At 42.1% G+C, this 22,691-nt stretch overlaps 1 protein-coding gene across 2 annotated transcripts in view; it reads left to right on the forward strand.

Annotated features, from left to right (window-relative positions):
* The first annotated feature begins 9,264 nt into the window (after positions 1–9,264).
* LRGUK (leucine rich repeats and guanylate kinase domain containing) overlaps positions 9,265–22,691 on the forward strand; it is a 92,523-nt gene continuing 79,096 nt past the window's right edge. For both annotated transcript variants that reach the window (XM_037513418.2, XM_037513425.2), the window contains exons 1-4: positions 9,265–9,608; positions 16,584–16,691; positions 19,351–19,432; positions 22,548–22,648. In XM_037513418.2, the coding sequence (XP_037369315.1) occupies positions 9,270–9,608; positions 16,584–16,691; positions 19,351–19,432; positions 22,548–22,648 (630 nt within the window). In that variant the 5' untranslated portion in view covers positions 9,265–9,269. The remainder of the gene's footprint in view (positions 9,609–16,583; positions 16,692–19,350; positions 19,433–22,547; positions 22,649–22,691) is intronic.

Here is a 22,691-nt window from a genome sequence, read left to right on the forward strand (position 1 = left end):
CCTTGCATGATAACCCCAAGCTTCCTTTCAAAGCACCTGATCTTGGTGTCCAGAGCTCTCGACCCCCCATTGTGGATGCAGGGGTCCAGATACTGGCCTCTGCTGCTGCTGCTTATTCTCCCATATCTGATTCCTACCCTGGAAACAGTCATACTGTTAGCTCTGAGCCCTTTCCAAGAATCTCACTTGTACCCCAGTGCATTCTGTTCTTTCCCTGTCTCCCCCCTTCCATTCATCAACTTCATCTCCACATCCACATGACAACCTCTCCCTACAGTGGCAGCCTCTTTGAGGGTACTGTTGTGAAACTATCTAGATCTTTCTCCCCTTTACTCAGAAAAAATCATGTCTTTTGTGGTCAGAAAAGAAAATTAGTAGCAGCCAAAGTGGAATTTTAATGACACTAAAACCTAATTGTTATTCAGCTTTAACTTTAAATCCTACCTCCTCTTTCACAAATTCCTATTAATTCATCAGCTAAGTAATATGGCTGTTACTAAAGAATCTGACATCTAATTCTCTTCCTGTACAGGTTTATTGCCAGGGTAAAAAATATTTTGTCTTTTTACTTTCATTTTTAAAAACAAGCATAATGAAAATATAAAATATTGTTTAGGGTTTATCTAAGAAGACTTGGCAGTTTCTTTGAGAAATGGTTGCGTGGGGAGATATGAATCAAATTTGGAAGTCTTCTCTCCCGGCCTCTTAGTCATCATTTGAATAAGCATGAGCCGATTGGGCATGGTAAAGATTGCTGTATCTATATTTTCAATTATGCTCCACATCCATTTATTTCTTTCACATTTTAACATAAAGGGTAATTTTTGAGATAGCAAAGGACTAGGAATTAGTTTTGTAGCCTGGTAAATTGCATTGATTGTCATCCCTGGAACAAGTTGGGTTTACAAAATATCTCATAAATAGTGCAATGAGTGCACTGACTATTTGTTTCTTAAGTCCACAATTCTGACATCTGTTGTAGTTGAGAGGTTTATGAGTAGAAGCATCCATCATCTTATAGATAGATTGAGCAATGGGGGTAGCTAGCAGATGTAGAAAATGGTATAATTCTGACCACATGTCTACCCAGAATTCCCCCTGAGGGTACAACATTCTGGGTGTAGTTTACAGAGTGAGTGAACTCAAGTACAGCTACATGGCAGAGGGACCTTCCAGACATAAGCACATGAATTGAATAACTGAGGCAGGTCTGGGTCTGAATTGAGTTTGCCATCAGTTAGGTTTAAATGCACGGAAGAGAAATAAGCCAAGTGAAGACACAATTCCTTTGAGAGATGATTAAAGGAGCAGGATCAAAAGACATAGAGTACTTGGAGGGTCCCTATTGGTGTCATCACTCTCAATATAAATTATTGCTTAATGTAATGTAGCCCTGGGTTTATATCTCATTTCCAAATTATAAACATTTCTATGGCTGAGTGCCATAAAAATGATGCTTAACTGTAACTGGCTTTAGGGAGAACTAGAAAAATCCTTCTGAGAGTTTTAAACTGCTAGTAGGATAAAGCCTCCCACTGTCTATGTCGCCATCTTCAGTACTTGGCAGGGGATATTGGACTTTTCCATTGTTTTCCCTTTGGAATCCTAGCTTGTAAAAAGAAAAAAACAACTGCAGAATTTCCTCTCTTTTCTCTTCCTCCTTTATTCCCTCCCATTAAAAATCAAAACAAGAGTGATGACTCCTGGGCCTCTCTCACGCAACCCTCAACTTCCAAACAGGATGTAAATACCATGGTGAATATCTCACTAGACTAATTAGTTTCATCGGCTCCATTCAAAAGTTTGTCTTCATGTTCACTTACCATTCTTACCTGTCAGGGGCCCGGTCAGCATTCTGAAGGTAATTTAATAAAGGGTCTATTTCTGGAATTATGAGCAGAATTTAGGCAACCAGCAAAGTGTGTTGAGATACCAAGGACCCTCGTCACAGCAGGAAACTGAAGGATCAAGAGAAGCTAACCATGTTCTGTAACTTAGTGAAGAACTGACACTATGGAGGTGATCTTCAGACAGGAGGTAAAGTCACTGAAGGATGTAGAAGTTGTGAGAGAAACACTATCTTTTCACCTGTCATCCATAATCAATCAAAAAAAAAAGGCAAGGGAGGCAGGTGATAGGGTCTGCAGGGATCAGACCACCCTGCGGTGATACCGAGACTAGGAGAGAAGAGATGGGGCAGGGAAATAATGGAAACTAGCCAGAGCCTCGGCCTTACAGGTTATTAAATTAATGCTGGTCAGGTACTCATTAATCCCATCTTGAACAGTGTTAATACTGTCTGCTAAAGAGATAGACTTTGTTTCATCTGAGAATTACAAAGATTAAAAAAAAAAAAGTATTGAGGTGGGAAAACTAGATGACCTTATGCAAAAAGAATGAAGTTGACTTAAGTGCCATATATAAAAATTAACTCAAAATGAATCAAAAACTTATAAGAGCTAAAGCTATAAAACTCTTAGAAGAAAACATAGGAGAAAAACTTCTACGGTGGGGCTAAGGGGAGGTATTTGTTTAATGGGCATGGAGTTTGTTTTACATGATGAAAAGAATTCTGGAGATGAATGGTGGTGATGGTGCCACAACAATGTAAACATACTTAATGTCACTGGACTGTAAACTTAAAGATGGTCAAGATGGTAAATTTTGCTTTATAAGCGTTTTAACATAAAGCTTTATAAAGTCTACATATATTATAAAGAGCAACTCAGTACCTAAATAGCTAAAATCAAATTCCTCCAACATGATCTTTGTTCAAAGGAATTTTATGAGAGCCATAAATCATTTTCTGAATGAATTCACAGTTAAGATGGACTCTCGAGTAACTTGATTTGGTCAGGAACAAAAAGCAAAACATGACAAAGTGAGATGTGCTTCAGGGGACCTCAATAATTAATGAACTTTGAAAAATGCCCTAAGCCTCTATTTATTTATCATGAAGATACTATGCCTATTCAGAGCTATTTGTATCTTCAAGACTCTTTCCAAAGCAGGTAAATAATGTAATCACAGATTTGCTCACTGGTGTGTCTAAGGGCAGGACCAAAGGTCAGGATTCTGGCCTCCCCTGGGGATGGTTACTGAGTTTTGGTCCCAAAAAGGAATGTTGCCAGGCCCTGTGGCATGACTCAGCGTCTGACTTCTCTCTTTACCATCCTTTTTTCACTTTTGAATATACAAGGTTTCATTCAAAGGAACAAGAACTCCTAAGTCACAGTTGTCTATTTGTGCTTCTTCATCATTACTATTAATAGTTTTGGTGTGCATTCTAGACATTTTCACATGCTTATTGGTTTGCATCATAGATTTTAAGGAAGACCAGAGTGCTCGCCAAACAGTGAGGTGGAGAGGAGAATGCCCAAGTAGAGCACCTACAAGGAGCATCTGGCTGGACAGGATGTCTGGTGCAGAGCCTTTTAGGGATTTCCCTTTCATAGATCCTGAGAGATTTTATTTCTGTTCCTTGCTTAGAAACCACCCCCAAGTGTTACCTGTTGTAATGGTTAATTTTTTGTGTCAACTGAACTCACAGGGTATGATCAGAGACTCTGGACATGTCTGTGAGGGCATTTCTGGATGATATTAACATTGGAATCAGATGAGGGAAGAGTAAAGGCAATACCCTCTGTAATGTGGGTGAGCCTCATCTAATCAGTTGAAGACTTGACTTGAACAAAAAGGCCTAGTGGGGGGGCACTGCTTACCTGACTGTTGAGGTGGGCTATTGGCCTTTCATGTGTCTCTTTCATCCTGGAATGCCTTGGTCACCTCTTTCCTCAATTATGAAGCTTCTGAGCATACCTGTCTTGAGACACAGGTTTGACCTCCACTGCTAGCCTGGGGCACTGCTTTTTAGGCCTTAAGGAGCAAGTGTGTCTGCCTAGTATGGTAAAGAGAAAGTGAGGGTTTTCATCAGCCCACAACTCAGCCCTTCTGAAGACTGTCACACTCACTCCAGATGAGTCAGCTGGGACTTAGTTTCTCTTGCATGGTTCTGTTTCATTTTTGATATCTCTGCACCCTGCTGTCCCAACCAGAATGCAAATCTCTTGAATAAAGAGACCAGGACTTTAATGTTTTTGTATCCCAGTGCCTGAGACAGACCCCTCTACTAGAAGGGCTTTGCATCTTCACTTGGTGTTAATGGTGACTGGCTGCTTTTTGTGCCTTCCATCTGTTTACATGATTGAATTTTCCACAGAGCACCATCATCCCAAACTTGTTCTTGAAAAGATGAAGTGCGTTGCTGTTTTTGAAGTGTCTGGGTGACAGTGGGATTTCTGCAGAGTTCATTCACCTGTCTTCTATTTGTTCTTCCTTCTGTTTTTACTATTCAATACCAGTGGGATCCTTTGGTTATTAAGCCTTACATCTCTCAAGCTCTCTTTCCCTTCTACCACCTCCTGAGAAGATTTCTGCCTGAATTCCTATCTTCTTTGATCTTCTTCTGAATGTCCTAGCATGATATCCTCAAGTCCTCATATCTTCTTCAAAAGGATTTCATACCATCCCCTCTAGTCATCATTTTAACATTTTTATCATAAGTCATTGTGACTTCTCTGATGAAATCCACCTTTCTGTCTACTCAGGTAATCTAAGCTAGGAATTCTCTATAATCCTCACCTAGTCCTCTATGCTGTTCTTATTCACAACTCGATGCCAGCAATTCTGCTGCAAATAATTTTTCACTGACTTGCTTTTTTCTGCTTTTGTCTTTGAGATTTTAAGATGATCTCTTTCCAGATTGCAATTTTTATCTTTGATCCCAACACCAGTAGCTGATCCAGGGTATCTGTTAGTGGGGGCACACCCCAAAATGCCTTTGATACCTGTCATAACAAATATTATTTGAGACAGGCAAGACCTAACTGGCCTTTTTCAACCCTAGCAGCCTACCTAATTAGTATATCATTATATGGATACAGGTATTACATCACAATATGAATACGGTAATTTCTGTAAAGATAAGAAACGAAGTTCCTCACTTATCATGCCATCTTTCTCTACTTTTTGGATAATGATCATAAGGCTGTCAGGGTCTGTGTAACTTCCCCACCATACTGAGCCAAGGCTCTAATGATATCCTCATAGCTTCTATAATTTTCCCTCTTATGGCAGTTGAAATTAAGTGATCATTTGCGTAATTATTTGCTTATGTCTATAGACCCACTAGACTCTTATTAGAAAATAAATTTTCCTCCTTATGGAGAATCATCCCTTCTCCCTAGAAATGTATAAAAAGAACCTAATGTATCAAAGTATCTCAAATTCAAAGTCCCCTGTGCTGGTCAGTTTGGGCTGGTATAATAAAGTATCTTATCAGGGGGGCTTATAGACCACAGAAACTCACTTCCCACAGTTCTGGAAACTGGATATCAAGATCAGGGTGCCAAGTTCAGGTTCTAGTGACACCTTCCTCCAGAACACCTTCCTGTTGTGTCCTCACATGGCAGTCAGGAAGCTAGTTCTCTGGCCTCGCCCAAGAACCTCTTCTTCTAAGCCCCTTCAAGGAAGTCTCCACCCTCATGACCTAATCAGTCCCAGGGGCCCCATGTTCTCATGCCATCCTATGGGGACTTTGGTTTTGGCATATGAATTTTGGGAAGACACCAAAATTGTCTGTAACACCCCCAAATAGTTTTACTAAAGCAGTTGAACGGAAGTACTATGTTTTGATTAAGAAAGTGGATTGGAATGCCAGACTCTCTCCAGTGAGCCCAGGTTGTGTTCTTGTGTGTCTTTGTGTGAGTGGGTCACCTTGGCCCTCAGGCCTACCCTCACCAACAATATGGGCATAATGAGATCAGCCTTTAGTTTGTAAGGTCCCTGAAGGGATAAAATGAATAAATATATGCACAGCACTTAGGAAGGTGCCAACACACAATTACACAACATCAGTTGTGGTTGTGTAGTTTGTTTGCTTGTTTTTCTTATATCGAGGGTGCCTTGTCTGGCCTATCTGCTCTCCCCATCTCATGACAGTCTTAAAAAATGTACTATTTCATAAAAAATACCATGAGTTCAAGGTACTGTCATAGCAATGTGTGAGACTTGTTTTTCCTTACACAGAAATTGGGAAGAAGCTGCAGGTTCAGGGAAGGGATAGGGGCACACATTTTCACTTTACTCAAGGTCCACACTCCTGGGAAAACACTCTTTCCAAACACAGAAAACTGGGATCATCCCTTCTGGTTCTTTCCATAGTCAATGAGATAAGATATTGGCTCCTGAGTGGGACACCTGTTCCACACAGAAAAGTTGGGAATATGGGTAAATAATGCTGTGGAGGCAAAGCTAGCAAGCAGCTGAAGCTGGGGGTTACCACCCTCTTTCAAACAATAGCTCTTGACGCCTTGGAACTTCTCCTCCCCCGCCTATCTTGGGCGTCCCCTCAGGAGACGTGTACTCCAGAGTATCATGGTGACACGCTTCCCTTTTCTCCTTCCTGCTGCCTTTGCCCACTCTACCCACCCCAGCTCAAGAAACATGGGGTCTTCCTGCCAGTTTCCAATACACACATGCAGCATTTTCAGTATCCCACCAGGATCAGGCTCTCTGTGCCTCACAGTTACTTCCTGAGAAATGATCCCATATTACTGGGGAAAGTGAAATGTTAATGATTGAGATCAGGGGCTTTGGATCCAGAATGACCTGAGTTTGGAGTTTCGCTTTGGGCACAAGCTATAACTGGGTAACTTGCTTAGCTTTTCTGAGCACCATTCTTTTCTTTTATAAAATGGGAATATCAATTCTTATTTCAAAGAACAGCTGGAATAATTAACCGAGGTACATGTACAGTGCTTAGCACAGAGCCGGTTAGAGTAAGCAACAAATAAATGGAAGCAACTCATACTATTGATGTTTTGAACTAAGTAAGAAGAATTTAGAGAACATGTTTCCTCATCTCACTCCCTTTCCCTCAGCTTGATTCTGTCTTCTCTACTGGAAAATCAACTTTCATAGACAGAAAAATAGAAAATACTATTTATTTTGGTGTTCAGAATCCCCAAGAAGAAATTCTAGGCATGCAATTCCAGCCCAAGGAACATTTTGGTGAACTAGCAAGAGCAATGAGTGCTCTAGACTCTAATTTCTCTTTAGCTGCTAACAACTCAGGTGATTTCACCCATGTTGTTCCTGGAGCATCATCAGTTTCCTCTGCAAAAGAAAGAGTTTGGACAAGATAGACATTTAAGTTCTTTTTAGTTCTGACACGCTGTTTCTCTATGAAAGCTTCATTCCTTTTCTGAGTGAATTTTTATTTACCTTGAATACTTAAGAATCTTAACTGATACATGTATTTTCTTCTTCTGAGGCTTTATGCAGCATTAGCTTGCCTCACATCTTCCACCAGCAAAGGCAATAAGTTGAAGGCAGATTGGAGTTGGTTATTCTGGGTGTGGATTTCAGCATCACCACTTGATTTTGGGCTACTAGTTGTTTAACTTCTCTGGACCTCAGTTATACCAATCTGTTGAATGGGGACAGAGAGAGAGTATAGACATAAAGATGAAAAGAGATGAAACAGAGATCTACAATCCCAAAAGCTCCAGTTTTATTGTCCTGTTGGGCATTAGCAGTTTTATCTCTAACTCAGTGAACTTGTTTCAGGATGTCTTTCTCTGGGAACTTGAATACCCCATACCATCCGACTATTCACTAATGGATGGAAGAAAACCTTTGACATGTGTTTCATTCTGTTTCTTTTTTTGTTTGTTTGTTTATTTTGATATGATGATCATATTTTTAACTTTCGGAAAGTTAACTATCAGTAGGAACCAAACTATATCTTAATAGACTTCTCAGTAGATTGACACTGGCAAAACCTGCTTTGCTAGAAATGCTGATTAAGCTACTAAAAAAAAAAAAAAAACCAACAACAACAACAACCACAAACATGCTGAGTTTTCATTTTCATTCTTGGGCCCACTTCTTCCCTATGTCAGTTAGCAACAGCCAGGTCCTAAGGGAGTGAGGGTGGAGGGAAATCAAGAGGGTCTCTAGCCACTGGAAAAAGAAATAAGCAAACAGCAAGAAGAGCCTAGCAGAAAAAAATACTTTCATTGTGGCCTTTACATTTATGACTAGCAAGATAATGAAGGAAGGTAATTCTGAAAGCTTTATGTCAGTTTTAACGGTCCCTCAAGCACTGAGAAAGATAATAGTCAATGGATGGTGTCCAGAAGGATTTTTTTCTCCTTCTCCCCTGACAGTCATTGACAGGATCATTTTGCATTTGCAATTGCTATCACTGAAGCATGGAGAAAAGGCCCTGTAAGGCCAGGATGATGAGGGCTACTTCCCTGCAAGGATCTCTATTGTCATCACTATGGCAATAATAGTTACTATAATTTTCATTCTGCTTTTCTATTCTACTTTGTGCAGCTTAAGGCTACGAGATTTGGGTCACATAAAATCACAGTAGCATAAAATCATGCTTTGTAATCTTGCAAGAGCATTTCATAAAACCGCAATGAGAACTTATATGCAACAAGATAAAAATAATTACCAATGCAGGTCACTTGACTGTACAGTTATTTATGGGATGCTAATAGCTTTTCAGAGCCTTTCAGATATAGTGTCTTGACAGCCTTTTTTTCTCTCTCTGGATTATTAGACCACTGCTAGTTTTTCTCCCCAAGGACATGGCTTATCATTTCATGGAGGGGAGGGGGAATATAAATTCATTGAAAATCAGCTCTCAGTCTTCTGGTAGTTCCTTTTTATTATTCCCAACTATATCATCAGGACAGGAGCCATGCCTTTCCATTCAAGCCTTTCCTGTTTCATCATCATCCCTAATACCACCCTCTGCATAGAGTAAAATTTCAGTGTTATTGGCTTTCCAACAGAGAGCATTTGAGACAACACTTTCAAAGTATCACTCTGCAAAAAAGAGCCCTTGTGAACCAAGCAGGATGGGAAACATGCAGATGATCTTAATGTTGGAAGAAAAATGTCTAAGAGGGGCCCTGAATACAGAAAAAGAAACAAAAAAACACAATGGACACAAGGAAAAACGATGTAGAGAAAACAGTTGAAAACTAGAAAGACTAGCAAAAAAGAAACAAAGTCAGTAAACTGTAGAGACAAATAACAGAATAAGCAGAGCAAAGAAAGCAAAAGTCACGCTCCAGGGACCTTGCAGCAGAAAGCTAGGGCCAACAGAGGGATGGAGACTACAACCCCCAGAATTCCTTGCGGCGCCTCCTCATTGCGAGTCCGTCTCCTCGGCAACTCCAGTAAACAAGATGGCGGCCTCCGGGAGCGATCCCCAGAGGGCCTCCTCTGCCTCTGTCTGGGGAGAGCTTGGCAGTTCACTAACTGGATCCCATTTGAAACTGTTGCCCTCAGAAAAAGATCGTCCGTCATGGCCTGTTCCCACGGGGCAGAGATCGAAGGGTTGTCTCCGCAAAACCGCCTCCTACCTGCTTCACCAGCTCATTCAGGGCTATCAGGAACCAGACACCTGTGTAAACGAGCAGGAATACGAGGAGCAGGGCGAGGACGGGGGCGACGAGGGCGAGTACCAGCCCGAGAACGAGTCGGAATCCGAGTTCTCCTCCAAGTCCGAAATGCTGAACCTGAAGGTGCGCCTTTCCCTTTCTCCCCACCCCTCGCTCCCTCCTGCAGCCATGGGACCCTGCTCCTTCAGGGGCATTTCAGTGCATCCCCCCCAGCCTGGGCTCAGTCTTTTCCTTCAGCCCTATCCTCCCTTTAAAGGCTCTGGGGCTCCCCGCCTTTCCTCCCAGCCATTTCTGTTCCCCCGTTTTCTCACCCTTTGCCTTTTGAAAAAGCTCCAAAATCTCCTTTATTTTTCATTAACACTTTTCGTTTCTTAGGAGATAAGTCACAGCATGGGGAAAAAATTAATTTGTGTGGCTACGGCTTTAACTTTTTCAAAATTCTATCTTGAGAGTCTTGTGCATTGGCAGGGTTCATCTTTGGCACCCCAGTGAGTGTGAAGTGCTCTAACATTCCCACACACCCCCCACCCTCTTGAAAACAATCTCTTGAAATAATCACTTAAGTAATTCCTCAAAGCCTAAGTAACATGAAAGTTTCATCGTCTTACTTCTGCCGGAGGTGTATAATGCATTATATAAGCAATACACACACCAGCTCACGGTGGGAGTATTTTAGGATGTGAGAAAAGTTCCTGTTACCAGCAATGGCCGCTGGTAACAACTTTGCCTTTCATGTTTATATAGACTCACTCTTTTTAAACTACCATCCAGCCCCATTTTTTTTTAGAACCGGGTCATGCTGTTCCTTTTTTAGCCCATTGCCTCTCATCTTGTCCCTTTTACTTCTTATCATATCACTTACTCCTTTTTCTTGTATATAGTTTGCTTGTATATAGTTTTCTTGTATATAGTTTGCTTGTATATAGTTTTCTTGTATATAGTTTTCTAGTCTATAGTTTGCTCTCTTTCAAAGACTAAATCGATTAGCTTCCTTTCAATTAATACGTTTTCCTCTTGGTCTTGGCTGCCAGGAAACTCACAATCAGATATCTTCTTACTTTCAATCCCCTTTCCTCTTCCTTTGTAGTAGAAAATTGTTTTAAATTTTTTTCTGAAGTTTGTAATACAGAGAGTGTTTCCGATATGCCCATTTTGTCTAAATTTTTATTCTCCCCCGCCCCATAATTTGCAATAACTTCTCTCACTCTACCAACAACCACCACACTCTTCTTCCACTTGGATTCCCCTTTTTTGTAATGTCCTTATGTTTGTTTTATGTTCAACATTTGGCTCATTTTTTTCAACCCTCACCCCCATTTTATCTTTCCTTGTCTGTCTCCTTCTACATGGGCTCAATACACACTATTTTTTTTTTAAGATTCATTTATTTATACAAGAACTGGGGTACAGGCCAGATGTGCAGGAGGGTGAGAGGATCACCAGAGACACAGTAGGGAACAGAACAGGCAAACTGACTGAAATACACTGCTGAGGGGAGCAGCGGGTGAGACAGGGGAGCAGCGGGTGGTGCCATGTGGGTATCTCCGTAGTCTGCGGGGATGGAACCGGCACTGCAGAGTCTGTGGACAGCTTCACAGCGCTGTGCTCAACCCCCTGTGCCACCAGGGAGGCCCTCGATACACACTAGTTTTGCTTAAGGAGGACCAGAAAGAAATAATTATTTATTTTGTTCATCTTTTGTTGACTTTCCTACCTTTAACAGTTACTATTGCAAAACTGTAGCAGTGTTTTTACAACTTTGAGATGTTTGTATGGTTTCTACCAGCTTCCACCCCAGAGGAATTCACAAATGAATCACAGTTTACTTTATTATTCTAATTAACTCCTGCACTTTGGCTATGGGGTTCATTAGTACCATAGTTAATCTGTCTTCAGTATGCCATTAGCAAGCCATAGAGGGGCTTGACTTGAGCTTTTTGGTTTGTAGCATGTGTGTGCAAAAAGTTAATTTCTTCCATTTATTCTCTAAATATTAGTAATCATGTTATTTTAGTTTTTTATGATATTTACACTTTTATATAAGTGTTAATATTGCTGAATAAGCTGAAAATTTTAAAAGAAAACATTAGGACTTTCATGTTCAGTGACTTATGTTTCATATCTTAGCTTGGGGAAAATAGATAACACTACAATGGCCACAATGATTATTAAATGCCTGTGGTGCAGTTAGCCTCAGACTTAGGAAGCTCTTATGAATTTAAGAGCCATAGTTTAGACTGGCTGTTCTGAATATTGATTTTAGAATCAAAGATTTGTTAATTGTGAGATTTTGAGCAAGTTACTTAATTTCTCTACGCTCACTTGTGATATGGGAATTATAATAATACCTCTCTCCTAGGAGAGTTCGGCGAATTAAATGAATCATATATGTAAAATACTTAGCATATTATATTATTTATACTGTTACTAATATAGTAATAACTTGCATCTTATCTGCTAACTGCAGCCCATTAAGTGACTTAATTAATTTAGGCTTTATTAAGCAAACTTCGTTGAATGATTGCTGGGCACAAAGTGCTCTGACTGTATCGAGCACGAGTATCCAGGCCCATGGCAAGTGTCTGATGCGTGCAGCCCAGAACTCTGCCCGTTCCTTAATTCTGTCAATTCCCTAAAGGGTAGTAATACCTAATATTGAGATAGTCAAGCTCTGAATATGTTGAAGTTCTTAGTATGGTGTCTGATACAGAGTGGCTGTCAAAAAACTACAGATGTAATACCCAATGGCAATAGTAAGGATAGGATATGAGAATGTGCTGGAGGACAGGCATGGCCCCTGCAATCAAGGTGAGAGAGGAACATGTGTAAGTCATAGCCATTCAACATGTGAAGTATTAGAGTCATGTATACAAATGACAGATGAAAGGCAGGGATCATGGCGTTTTCAAGGAAAGTAGGTCATTGTCTGGGTGGAGAACTGGTGTGTGGGCAGGTTCATGGCAGTTTTTTCTACTGATGAGGTAGGGGCCAGGTTGTGGAGGGCTCTGTGCCATCATAGAGACTGCTGACTCAAGTCTCTAAGCGCTGATGACGAATGGAATTAGATTAGAGGCTGATACTCTGGAGGCAAGGAGATCAGCCAGAGACTAACAGTAATCTGTGGGGGAGAGTCTGGATTAAGGCAGTGGAACTGGGAATGGAAAGGAATCTAAAGATGAAGGTATTTTTAAATATTTAAGCTAGGACAATTCCTAATCAAATGTTAAAAATCTAGTATGATGGCTGGTCTATGGCATGGTTGAGGGGATATTAACTACCACCAGCATTAGGATGGGTATTTGAATTATATGACTCTGGAAGTAAAAGAGGGGATCGCAGATATTGGAGAGTGGGTGTCATCAGCATCGGTGTCTGCACAGTCACCCAGGAAAAGAAGTGAGGAGACAAGGAGGGTCAAGAAGATAGCCCTTGGGGTGCAAGTATTTACAGGCAGATACAGAGAAGTCAGGGAAGGTACTGGAAAGGACTGGTAAGAGAAATAGAAAAAAAGAAAAGCTGTATGATAGGGAAGCCAAGGCAGGAAGAGTCTCAACAATGGGTTTTGCTGCCAATAGGCCAAGTAGGAAAGGTTTGGAGAGGGCTCCTCAGCTCCTCCTATTTGAGGGTCGTCACGCAGCCTTGGCCATGTCATGTGGGAAAATCAGAAGCCCAATTGAAGTGAGGCAGGAGTGAGTGGGAAGTGAGGAAGAGGGATCAAAGCATGGAAAAGCGACTCTGGATGTCTGAAGAGACTGACCTGTGGATTTGGAGAAGTGGCAGGGTGGAGCATGGCAGTGGTGAATGACAGCTAGAAATCCAGGCCAAAGAGGGCAAATCTGATGGTTCCTGAGCAAGTTCCCTGAGGAAACAGAAGGAAGGGCAGTGTCTTCCTCTGGTCTGGGACCCAAGCAAGAAAGACTAGGACAGGTATAGACTGTTGAGGGCTTGACGTCTGATCATTTCAACCTTTGCCCCAAAGTAGAAGGGCAGACATTTGCTGAGAGTGGAGACAGAGTGGAGGCCCAGACTTGAGAAAAGTGAGATCTGACCAGCTAAGGTAGTAAGAGTGGAGAGGAGCTGATGAAGAATGGGAGAGTGTCTGACCACAGCAGGCCCAGCTAAAAGTTGACCTTAGAGTTGCCTCTCCCAGGCCACTCAACAGCTCGGGGGCAGTGGGGGTGGGGACTGGTTGGCACTGTAGACCCCCTCCCACTTGATGCCCAGCTGTTCTGAACTCTCTGTAGTTCCCCCAATGAGCCACCCCTCCTTTGCCTTTGGGATTTTGTATATGTTGTACCTTTTGATTGTAGTAACTTCCCTCATCCTCTTTTCTCTCCTTTCTCCCTCCATTTGCATAAATTACAATTTTGGGTCAACTCAATGGTCCTCTCCCCTTGAAAGCCTTTACTAACCACCTGCTTCCCACTGGCATAAAAGGGATGTCCTTCCCTCTGGTCAAAGCACCCTGTTATCTCTGTTGCGGTATTCATCAAACTCCTGAAATGGCTTGTGTATTTTTCTCCCAGACTGAACTGCAAGTCCCGTGAGGATAGCTAATGTCTTATTTATAAATTTATCAACAGGGTCTAGTGTCCTGGCTGGTATGTGTTGGATATACTGGAAAGATTTTTATCCCAAATATATGATGGACATGACGATCTCTGCCTCAGTGCAGTAGGTGATTTGTGAACTTGATTCACTTTTGGGTCTTTTTGCTGTGATCAGGGGACAAAGAGCCAGAGGCTAGTGGCTGGAGAGACATTGAAATTGTATGTAGAACACCCAGTGGGGAAGGAAATATAGTGAGGAAGTGGCAGATGGGCCACGAGAAAGGGGAGGATGACTAGAGTAGGAATTTTGCTTTAATCAAGGAATAAGTTCAGTAGGTCTAGAAAGGTTGGAGAGTTTCCTTCATGGTTTCCATCATCAGAGAGTGCAGTAAGTGGGGTTTGAGGGCCTTAGGGTAGAGCAGTTTAGCATGATGACTAAGTCCACCATGGCGATGGGAGTGAGTGGCTATGTTGGATGAGATCACTTTTAAGGTGTCTGGAGTTGAGAAAGTAAAGGAATGTGCTGGGTGCATGTGCTTGGAGTGGTGGAGATGTGGCATGGGCATCTTTAGGGATTCTGGAGCCATGAGGTCAAGATAGGACTTGTGAAAGTCTGAAAATGACCAACGAGCGGGAGGGAAAGGTGTGATAATGACGATGGAAACCATGAAGGAAGTGTGAGGGGGTGGGGAGGGGAGTCATGCTCGAGATCAGGGAAGGTGCTGACAGCATCACTGGTTTTCACAGCAAGGGCTCCGTTGCAAAAGACTCCCACCTGCTCTTTGTAAGGAATGTAATGTCTTGTCATCTCCAGGAAATGGGGTGGGGGGTTTTTCAAGTAAACTTCAGAAATTTTAAGTGGAGTGTTTGCAAAAGCAAGGTAGCACTTTCATGCCTCTATTCCTTTCCAGGTCTGAGGTAAGAAAATGAACCTTTATTTGAGGAATTAGATCTTTTTTTTTTTTCTTTTTTTTTTTTTTTTTTTTTTATAGAGGCATGCTTTATTTATTTGTTTGCTGGTTTGTTTGTTTGTTTTGTTTATACATGCACTGGGCACAGTCAGAAGCGCAGGAGGGTGAGAGAATTCACCAGAGCCAGAGCGGGGAGCAGAGCAGGCAGAAGGACCGAAGTACACTGCTGAGGGGAGCAGCAGGCGGCAGGAGAGGTCTGCACGCCATGTGGGACCCTCCTCCGGTGGCCGGGGAGCAGCCGGGGATTGAACCGGTGCCGCAGAGGCCGCGCGCAGTTTCGCAACCCAGCGCTCAACCGCTGCGCCACCGGGGAGGCCCTTGAGGAATTAGATCTTTCCCCCGTTTTGTGAACAGTTAGATTTGTATGGACTGATGAAACACGTGGACGTGAAATTTCTGATTTCATCAATTAGTAGTAACAGTACCATTTGCTGGGAACATTTCCTGGCTTCTAAGCACAATACTGAGAACTAGCTTTATATACTCTTATTTTTTTCCATTCCCCCAAAACATTAAGAGAAGGTAATGATATTTCCTATTTATACATGAAGACTATGAGAAAACTTTATCTCCCCAAAGTCATACGTCCAAAATGGCAGATCTGGGATTCAACCAAACCTTCTCAGCCCCAAAATGCATGTGCTAGCTCCATGTGAGTGGCATTTTCTTCCCAGATTTAGTGGGAATCTGGGGGGAATGAAACTGTTCACAGTATCACAAGCCTAAAGACCCATGTCCTAGGTGCGAGCAGTCTGAGCAGCCTTGCTGGAACCTCATGGAAAAGGGTACTTTGCTGTCAGAGTCTATATGCGGAGGTGAAGGCAGCACAAACATAGCAGTGACTCACTTGTTTTCTCTTCTGTCTGTCATCACTGGGGAGATGGCATGCTGGCCAACCTCTGGCCCACAAAGGTCTGCAGACAGAGGGCCAAACTCCTAGTGCAAGTGTTACCCTTTTAATAAATCTTGTAAATTGTGTGAATACAGTGAAATTAGCCAACAGGAAGCCAACTGGGGACCTGTTTTCTCCACAAGAATGCCAGGTTTAGAGAAGAGATTGCATTAATTTCACCCATCAAGTATAGTGGTTAGAATTGCCCTAGAGTCAGACAGATTGGGATTCTCCCACAAACTGGCCATATGGTTTCCAGCAACTTAACCTCTGTAAGCCTTCATTTCTTTATCTGCAAAATGGAGCTCAGAGTGCCGACCTTAGGTTGTCAGGAGGATTAAATGAATCGATCTATCTAGAGCTCTTAGCATAGCGCTGGAACAGAAAACACTCATGCCATGAGCTGTCACACCAGTGCTGAAGCTTCCACAATAACCACTTTCATTCCACTTTGCATACCCCCAAATTCAGTGGCAATAACATGGAGTTGATAGGGATTTGATTGTACCTAACAACTACGTGTTCTCAACACAGAATTTTCTTTGTGCTGATCCGTGTTGAAAAACTCAGCTCCTGGATGGGAAATAGATAAAAAACAAGTGCTGAATATGAGGAAGTAGACTGTTTCTTTTCTAATGGAAGTCCTTTCTCTCCCCCACCCCCCTATTTTACTTATTTTTTGCAGGAGAATCTTGATGGCATCCTCAGAGAGGAGGAGGTGGCCAAGGCGCTCCACCAGTTGGGACGCTCCGGCTCTGGGACTGAGCAGGTCTACCTCAATCTAAGTTTACCAGTGAGTATGACAAGATCACCACCGACTGCCTGCACCATGGCCATCTCCCCCATATTCACAGCTTCGGTGGTGGCGCCAAATCCCATGTTCATGCATTTGATGGAGACTCACAATCAGAGTTGTTTATGTAAATGTTCGACATCAAAGATCCTAGTCAGCCCAGTAACCAAACCCCCAAATTCCCTTCTTTTGTTTTCCCTGCACAGTCTATATCTTTCCTCTTAAGTAGTCTATATTATACTACTCACTGCTTTCAGAAGGTTGACTTTGATTCTATAAAACCAATCAAATCTCTTAAAGAATTTTCTCTATGATCAGAGGCAGGACTAAAATTTATGTCTGAATCTAAGGGAGCAAAGTGCTTTGGTATTGACTTTTTTCTCCTCTAAGCATGTCAAGAAATAAGTAACTTTAAGCCTTTGCTCACTTTCCAAAAACTACCAGTGATTAAAGAAAAAAATATATTATTATTCAACAGTTTTCAAGATGTTGATACTAGTGGAGAGTCATGGCTTCAATTTTATCATAAAAGAATCTACAAGTGCAGAGTACTCAAGAATATTTCGGTTTCTCCTTTTGTTTCTCTAGTCCTAGAAAAATAATTTAACTCTTTTTGCTTATATATATACACACACACACACACACATACATATATAAGCATATGCTTATATTATAAAGCATTAAACATTCCTTTGAAATCTACAGAGTAAATGCAAACACAGGCTAAAAAAAAAACACTGAAATTTTGCTGGAGCACCATAATTTAGCTAAAGCATAGCATTCATAGCAAGGCTGCTCCGTCATGGAATTGAGCTGGTAAACTAACCAAGGAAGGTTCTGCTCTTTTCCCCCATGCTGCTTCCACAGCGTGTCCTCTGAGGTCACATATTAAGGCTCTAATCTTTCACTATTTTCACTTTATACCAGTTTGTGGTTGCCTCAGCCAGTCAGGTAATAACACACAGGGAGGCTCCGGTGTGCCTTGCACTGTTAGGTATTGGAATGATCGATAATTCCAGCAGCTTCTGTGCTCCACATAAGTCCCTCTCAATCAATATTCTACTTGTGTATGTAGTGCTATGCCTTCAATTGATCTGCAGAAAGAAAGAAAGAAAGAAAAGCAATCCTTTAAGTCTTATTTCGGCTAGATGGACTGAAGCTTAACTTACTTTCCACCGACCTCCTTACATTTGAGATATTACGTGTTGAATTATTTCATCTTAATAACCTGCCTGGCTGACTGAAAATACTTTCTTAGTTTTGCCTGGTTTGGTGATTCCCCCCGCTTATATCTTCAAAATTATTATTATTATTATTATTATTATTATTATTATTATTTTTACTTGTGTTTTGTATACATAGCTCCTCTGCTAACAAAGTCATCAGTTTCTTAAGGGCACAAGGAAGCTCTATTCCATCTCTGTTGTTTTCCCCAAGCCATGCACAGTGCTTTGTCCATGACAGGTTTTCAAGTACGTATTTATGATTGCCCTCGTGGTCTTCACCAAACACTCTTATCATTGTCACATTTGAGCATTGCTTATAGTGACACTTCATTGGTTGGTGCTTCCTCTGGCTTTGACATTGCAACATAAACTAGTCAAATGAGTCTTTGAGCCAAGGAACCAAAAATACCTCTCCCCCATCCCCTCTTCCCTGCCCACACTGACCCCCAGTCCAGCTCGAATTCATGGGAAGCAAGATTCATAGCACTTTGGACAAGGATTCAAGAGACTGGTATCTGCTTCTCATCGCTAACTTCCTACTGTAATCTTAGGTGCTTATATCTCTCTGTTCCTCATGCTCCTCTCTACCCTGGGAATAGCCTGCCCGATTGGAGACAGCATGTCTCACAGGTTTGTTGGATCCACTGTGGTGATTGTTTAAGTAGCTTGACAGGGACCCTGTTCAGCTGTGGTTGGCACTGCTGTTGATGACCCCTGTGTGGGGGTGAGCCCCAGCGTTTCATTTCATTTCAATTCATTTCTAGGCATTTGCTTTTTTTCTTCTACCACACAGAGACTTTGGCTGTATTGCTGAGATTATTTTTTTTAATATAAAGCTGCTCTAGAGGTCTTGGTAAATACTTAATTCTCCTTTTTGTGTTGTTTTCCTTCTCGCTAACAACACTGATTCGCTAAGTTCTGATTTTATGGGGAGCCATGGTTTCTTGATAGGGTTAGTAGTCTGTTTCAAGAACCTCCTAGTAGTGGGCTTCAGATCCTTCAGAGGCAGCAGGTTTTCCCTTCCACCCTCCTTTTTTGGTAAAGATTTATTTATCTATGCATACAAGAGCTGGGACACAGGCCAGAGAGGCAGGGGGTGAGAGGATTCACCAAAGGCAGAGGGGGGAACAGAACAGGCAGACTGACTGAAAAACACACTGCTGAGGGGAGCAGTGTGCGAGACAGGAGAGGTCTGCTGTGCCGTGTGGGTTTCTCCCTGGCCGGGGATCGGAACTCGTGCATGCTGCAGAGGTTGCAGATTGCTTCATAGTGCGGTGCTTAACCCTTTGTGCCACCAGGGAGGCCCCTCCTTTCTACTTTTGACAGAAATTCTGGGTTTCTTTCTGTCAACTACTATTTCCAGATGTTGCAAGAAGGCTGGGTACAAACCCCATAAAGCAACATTCAAGTCTTTTCCCTTTTTATCTTCTCAGGGTTGTGATTTAACTGACATTAGCATACTCTCTGGATATGTTCACCTACAGAAGTTGGATCTCTCAGTAAATAGAATTGAAGGTATGTAATAGTTATTCTAGTAAACCAATGAATCCCTGAGTTATTTCAAGATTTAAGTTTGTTAGGATGTAACAGTGTATCACTACGAAACTTGATACAAGTGCTATATTAGATCAGTTTACATATTGATCTCTGCTCGCTGGTACAAAATAGGTACCGGTGACAGATGAGGATAGAAAAAGGCACCAGTCAGGGAGCATGCAGTGTCAGGCTGTGGTCAGACGCACTAGGGGTGTTTGTGTTTTTCCGTTTAAGAGATGGAGCATAACATCTTGATATTTTCTGCATATTTGATGATTCCCTTTTCTTCCCTCAATTAGTAAAGTCAATGCAAATGAATTAGTCCTTCTGCCAACCATCCCCACCCCCTTAATGGATTCTTTTATTTTGCCGTTACATCTACATTTTAATCCTGGCTTTTGTTCTTTTTGTTTAAGCACCAGGGATTCACAGATTAATTTCCCCCCTCTATTTGCTCTTTCTATACATCAGTTGATTCTTTCTACTCTAACCACTGTTTGTGGTTCTACAATATTACATTTATTGTGACACCTTGCTCACAATGAATGAAATGAGTCATATTTTCTCCAGGAAATTATTTCTAATTTCCTGATCTTATTTGAATTGAATTTTTTTTTTTAAGACCTCCAGGAAAATGGCAAATCTTTATTTTTGACCTGCTTTCTTCACTGATAATCTTTCTACTCCTGTGTTGCCCTTATGTTCTTCTCTGGCTCATTCTCTGATCCCCCATCCTTAAATGAATATTAAGAATATTAATATGAATATTAAGAAATAGCCTAGCATATTATCATTATTGAAATTGGTCCTGCTTTGGAAAGCCCTTTATTCCCCTAGTTTCATAAAACTTAATTTTGGTAAATTACACACATGAGCACATAATGAGAGGCTGATGCATTCTCAGGCGCTACAGTCTTCAGCCCCGAGGCCCATCCTGTCTCACCTGTACCGTGGCCTCCTTCCCCAGGGCGGTTTTAAGGCAAACCCCAGAGGTCCTATCACGTGATAGAAACTACTTTCAGTGTCCCTAGCAGGAGCTCTCCTGGCTGGCCACACCTTGAAAGTTGTGTAAAATTTCTGGATAGGAACTGTAGACCAGCATTGGGGGGAGGCAGGCTTCGACTCTGCCTAGGCTCACCTGGAAGGAAAAATGTGGGTACCTATCCTGCTACTTGAATGGGCAGTCCATAGCTGCCATGGAAGCTCTCTGACAAGTCTTCTTTAATCCTTCACAGCCCATTTTATTCACTCCTTAAGTGCTTGGGGACCTACTATGTGTAAGACACAGGGTATTCTTCTTTTTGCAAGAGCAGTTTTGTTAAAAGTTGTGATGCAGACCAGATTTCAGTTTGCATCAGAATCATCTGGAGTGCCTGTTCAGACGGTTCTGCCCCACCCTCCGAGGTTCTGATGCCACTGATCTGGGATGGGTCTTGAGAATTTGTGTTTTGAATTAGTTTCGGGATGAGACTGGTGCCAGGACCACAGTGAGCAGCACAGTTATAGGCACGAGGTGCTCCTGCCATCTGGTGGTCACGGAGGTCACTACACCGGGTAGGGAATACTGGGCCTGCCAGAGTCAGAAGCAGCCCAGCAACCCAAACGGTGATTTTCTAGTCAGAGATTGGAAAGCACAGGCCATCTACGGAGCGAGACATGTACTCATCATCTCTTTAGCTCTATCTAAATGGCAGCTGCTGATTCTTCTTTAAGACAGAGTTCTTGGTACAATATGTAGCTGTCTAAGGTCAACGCCAGAGGGGTCACGGGTGGGGAGAGGTGAATGGTGTTGAGGTCACCACTGACAGCCGAGGAGCTGAGGGCAGAGTGGACAAAGGGAAAAATCTCATAAAGCAATGACAGTTCCTCCTTAGCTTTCCTCTTTCAGGCAGACTTCCTTGATTTGCTCCCTAATTTCCACCAAAGTGTTAATGTTTCAATGTCTTGTCTCCCCCTAGGACAATTTTGTGTGAGAAAGACAGACTAAAGAAAGGGTGGTTCAGAAAATGAAGTGGAAACTGCTGGGGACCTTCTGGCTTCAGTGACTTTTGAGAAGGAAAGATGTTGAGAGGGGCTGCGTGGCGGAGGACCCTCACACCACCACCCACTCCTGACAAGGCCTCAATTCCTTCCACTCACGGGGATGGGCCTTGGCCACCTGGGAAAGGTAGAAGCACTTTGCTTCTCCCCATTCTCCCAGCAAGCCCTATCCCCTGAGCAGCTGGAATGGCTGGTTCTGTGATCTAGAATGAATAGAGAAGGAGACGTTGTTACTACTGTTTGCAGGTAGAAGAACAAGTTACTGGTAGAGAAGGGCTGTAAATGCTCCTCATGTGATTCTTCCTGAGCCTCCCCGGATTCATCTGTGGATAGAGTAGCAGAGAAAGCAGCACAATGCTTCACTGTTTTTATCTTTTATGTGCCATTTCGTTAGCAGTAGGATCAAGACAGTCCTCTACTTAGTACTCGAAGTTTCGAATATTTGCTTGGGATAAACTGCAAAGCTCAGGCATACTTTCAGCCAATCCAGAGCCAAAGTAAAATAATGGCAATAATTTAAATCACTGCAAATAATGAGATTTAGGATTAAGTCCAACTAAAACAAAATTTAATTGATATCAAGGAAAGTTTTCTAATTATGGCATTTTCAGTCTCTCTGAAAGGACCTAATTCAGTTATTTAGAGGCTAATGATCAAGAGGATTATCTAAGGCTTCAGTTTCTTCTTTCCCCCAAGGCTGGCAGGTTTTGAAGCACTGAGCTGTTAGCAGCTCGTGGGAGAGAGAGCTGGGCCACTGCGGTGGCCTTGGTCATCTGTCACTTGGGTGGGAGGAGGTGGGTGGAAAAACTGGGGATGCCCCAAGGAAGAAGCTTAAATTATTGACTCATGGAGAGTTTTCCATACTACATGTGTGTTTGTGCGCGTGTGTGTGTATTTTGCATACTCCTGTTTTATTCATTTCATTCATCTGGAATAAAAATGTGCTTGCCACTGAGATAATTTAAAAATGTTCTGATGTAATGTGTGCTGTTCTGATGAGTTGGCTAATTTCTGTTTTATTGGCTTACCGTATTCTGTGTTTATTTCCCCCCAGATTTGTCTTGTGTCAGTTGTATGCCTTATCTCCTGGAACTTAATGCTTCGCACAATAAACTGACTACATTCTTCAATTTCAAGCCACCCAAAAATCTCAAGGTATACTTTTCAATACATTAATATGTTAATTGCCTTGCAAAGT

This window comes from Talpa occidentalis, unplaced genomic scaffold (genome assembly GCF_014898055.3).
Source record: "Talpa occidentalis isolate TD23 unplaced genomic scaffold, MPIMG_talOcc4v2.1, whole genome shotgun sequence".
NCBI lineage: Eukaryota > Metazoa > Chordata > Mammalia > Eulipotyphla > Talpidae > Talpa > Talpa occidentalis.